The sequence below is a fragment of the Trypanosoma cruzi genome, genomic scaffold (genome assembly GCF_000209065.1).
Source record: "Trypanosoma cruzi strain CL Brener 1047053516315 genomic scaffold, whole genome shotgun sequence".
NCBI classification, from domain to species: domain Eukaryota; phylum Euglenozoa; class Kinetoplastea; order Trypanosomatida; family Trypanosomatidae; genus Trypanosoma; species Trypanosoma cruzi.
Genome location: NW_001849343.1, coordinates 1 through 1676, shown reverse-complemented (window position 1 = coordinate 1676; position 1676 = coordinate 1). Strand labels below are relative to the sequence as shown.

At 51.6% G+C, this 1676-nt stretch overlaps 1 protein-coding gene across 1 annotated transcript, besides 1 other annotated feature; it reads left to right on the top strand.

Annotated features, from left to right (window-relative positions):
• On the top strand, positions 1–1676 carry Tc00.1047053506197.10 (hypothetical protein, conserved; the record flags this gene model as incomplete). Its single annotated transcript, XM_797348.1, has 1 exon — positions 1–1676. A coding segment is annotated over one exon (1676 nt), but the record flags the coding sequence as incomplete, so codon positions are not given.
• Positions 1–1676: a sequence feature (areas not merged during assembly with more than two copies in the genome that could not be assigned to a particular haplotype).

Genomic DNA, 1676 nt, shown 5'->3' with positions numbered 1-1676 from the left:
TTCCGATTGTGAATGTGGGAGTCAGAGACACTCTCTGTCAATATCTGTTTGCGTGTTCACAGACTGGACACCAAACAACCCTGAACTATCCGCTGCTTGGAGGAATTTCGCGAGCTCTTGCCCACACGGGTGCTGCACTCGGCTGATCGTTTTCGAGCGGCCGCTGCATCACAGGTTGTGGTCCAAATTTTTGTTTCCGACTGTGAATGGTGGGAGTCAGAGGCACTCTCTGTCAATATCTGTTTGCGTGTTCACACACTGGACACCAAACAACCCTGAACTATCCGCTGCTTGGAGGAATTTCGCGAGCTCTTGCCCACACGGGTGCTGCACTCGGCTGATCGTTTTCGAGCGGCTGCTGCATCACACGTTGTGGTCCAAATTTTTGTTTCCGACTGTGAATGGTGGGAGTCAGAGGCACTCTCTGTCAATATCTGTTTGCGTGTTCAAACACTGGACACCAAACAACCCTGAACTATCCGCTGCTTGGAGGAATTTCGCGATCTCTTGCCCACAAGGGTGCTGCACTCGGCTGATCGTTTTCGAGCGGCCGCTGCATCACAGGTTGTGGTCCAAATTTTTGTTTCCAATTGTGAATGGTGGGAGTCAGAGGCACTCTCTGTCAATATCTGTTTGCGTGTTCACACACTGGACACCAAACAACCCTGAACTATCCGCTGCTTGGAGGAATTTCGCGAGCTCTTGCCCACAAGGGTGCTGCACTCGGCTGATCGTTTTCGAGCGGCCGCTGCATCACAGGTTGTGGTCCAAATTTTTGTTTCCGACTGTGAATGGTGGGAGTCAGAGGCACTCTCTGTCAATATCTGTTTGCGTGTTCACACACTGGACACCAAACAACCCTGAACTATCCGCTGCTTGGAGGAATTTCGCGAGCTCTTGCCCACAAGGGTGCTGCACTCGGCTGATCGTTTTCGAGCGGCCGCTGCATCACACGTTGTGGTCCAAATTTCTGTTTCCAATTATGAATGGTGGGGGTCAGAGACGCTCTCTGTCACTATCTGTTTGCGTGTTCACACACTGGACACCAAACAACCCTGAACTATCCGCTGCTTGGAGGAATTTCGCGAGCTCTTGCCCACACGGGTGCTGCACTCGGCTGATCGTTTTCGAGCGGCCGCTGCATCACAGGTTGTGGTCCAAATTCTTGTTTCCGATTGTGAATGGTGGGAGTCAGAGACACTCTCTGTCAATATCTGTTTGCGTGTTCACACACTGGACACCAAACAACCCTGAACTATCCGCTGCTTGGAGGAATTTCGCGAGCTCTTGCCCACACGGGTGCTGCACTCGGCTGATCGTTTTCGAGCGGCTGCTGCATCACAGGTTGTGGTCCAAATTTTTGTTTCCGATTGTGAATGGTGGGAGTCAGAGGCACTCTCTGTCAATATCTGTTTGCGTGTTCACACACTGGACACCAAACAACCTTGAACTATCCGCTGCTTGGAGGAATTTCGCGAGCTCTTGCCCACACGGGTGCTGCACTCGGCTGATCGTTTTCGAGCGGCTGCTGCATCACAGGTTGTGGTCCAAATTTTTGTTTCCGATTGTGAATGGTGGGAGTCAGAGGCACTCTCTGTCAATATCTGTTTGCGTGTTCACACACTGGACACCAAACAACCTTGAACTATCCGCTGCTTGGAGGAATTTCGCGAGCT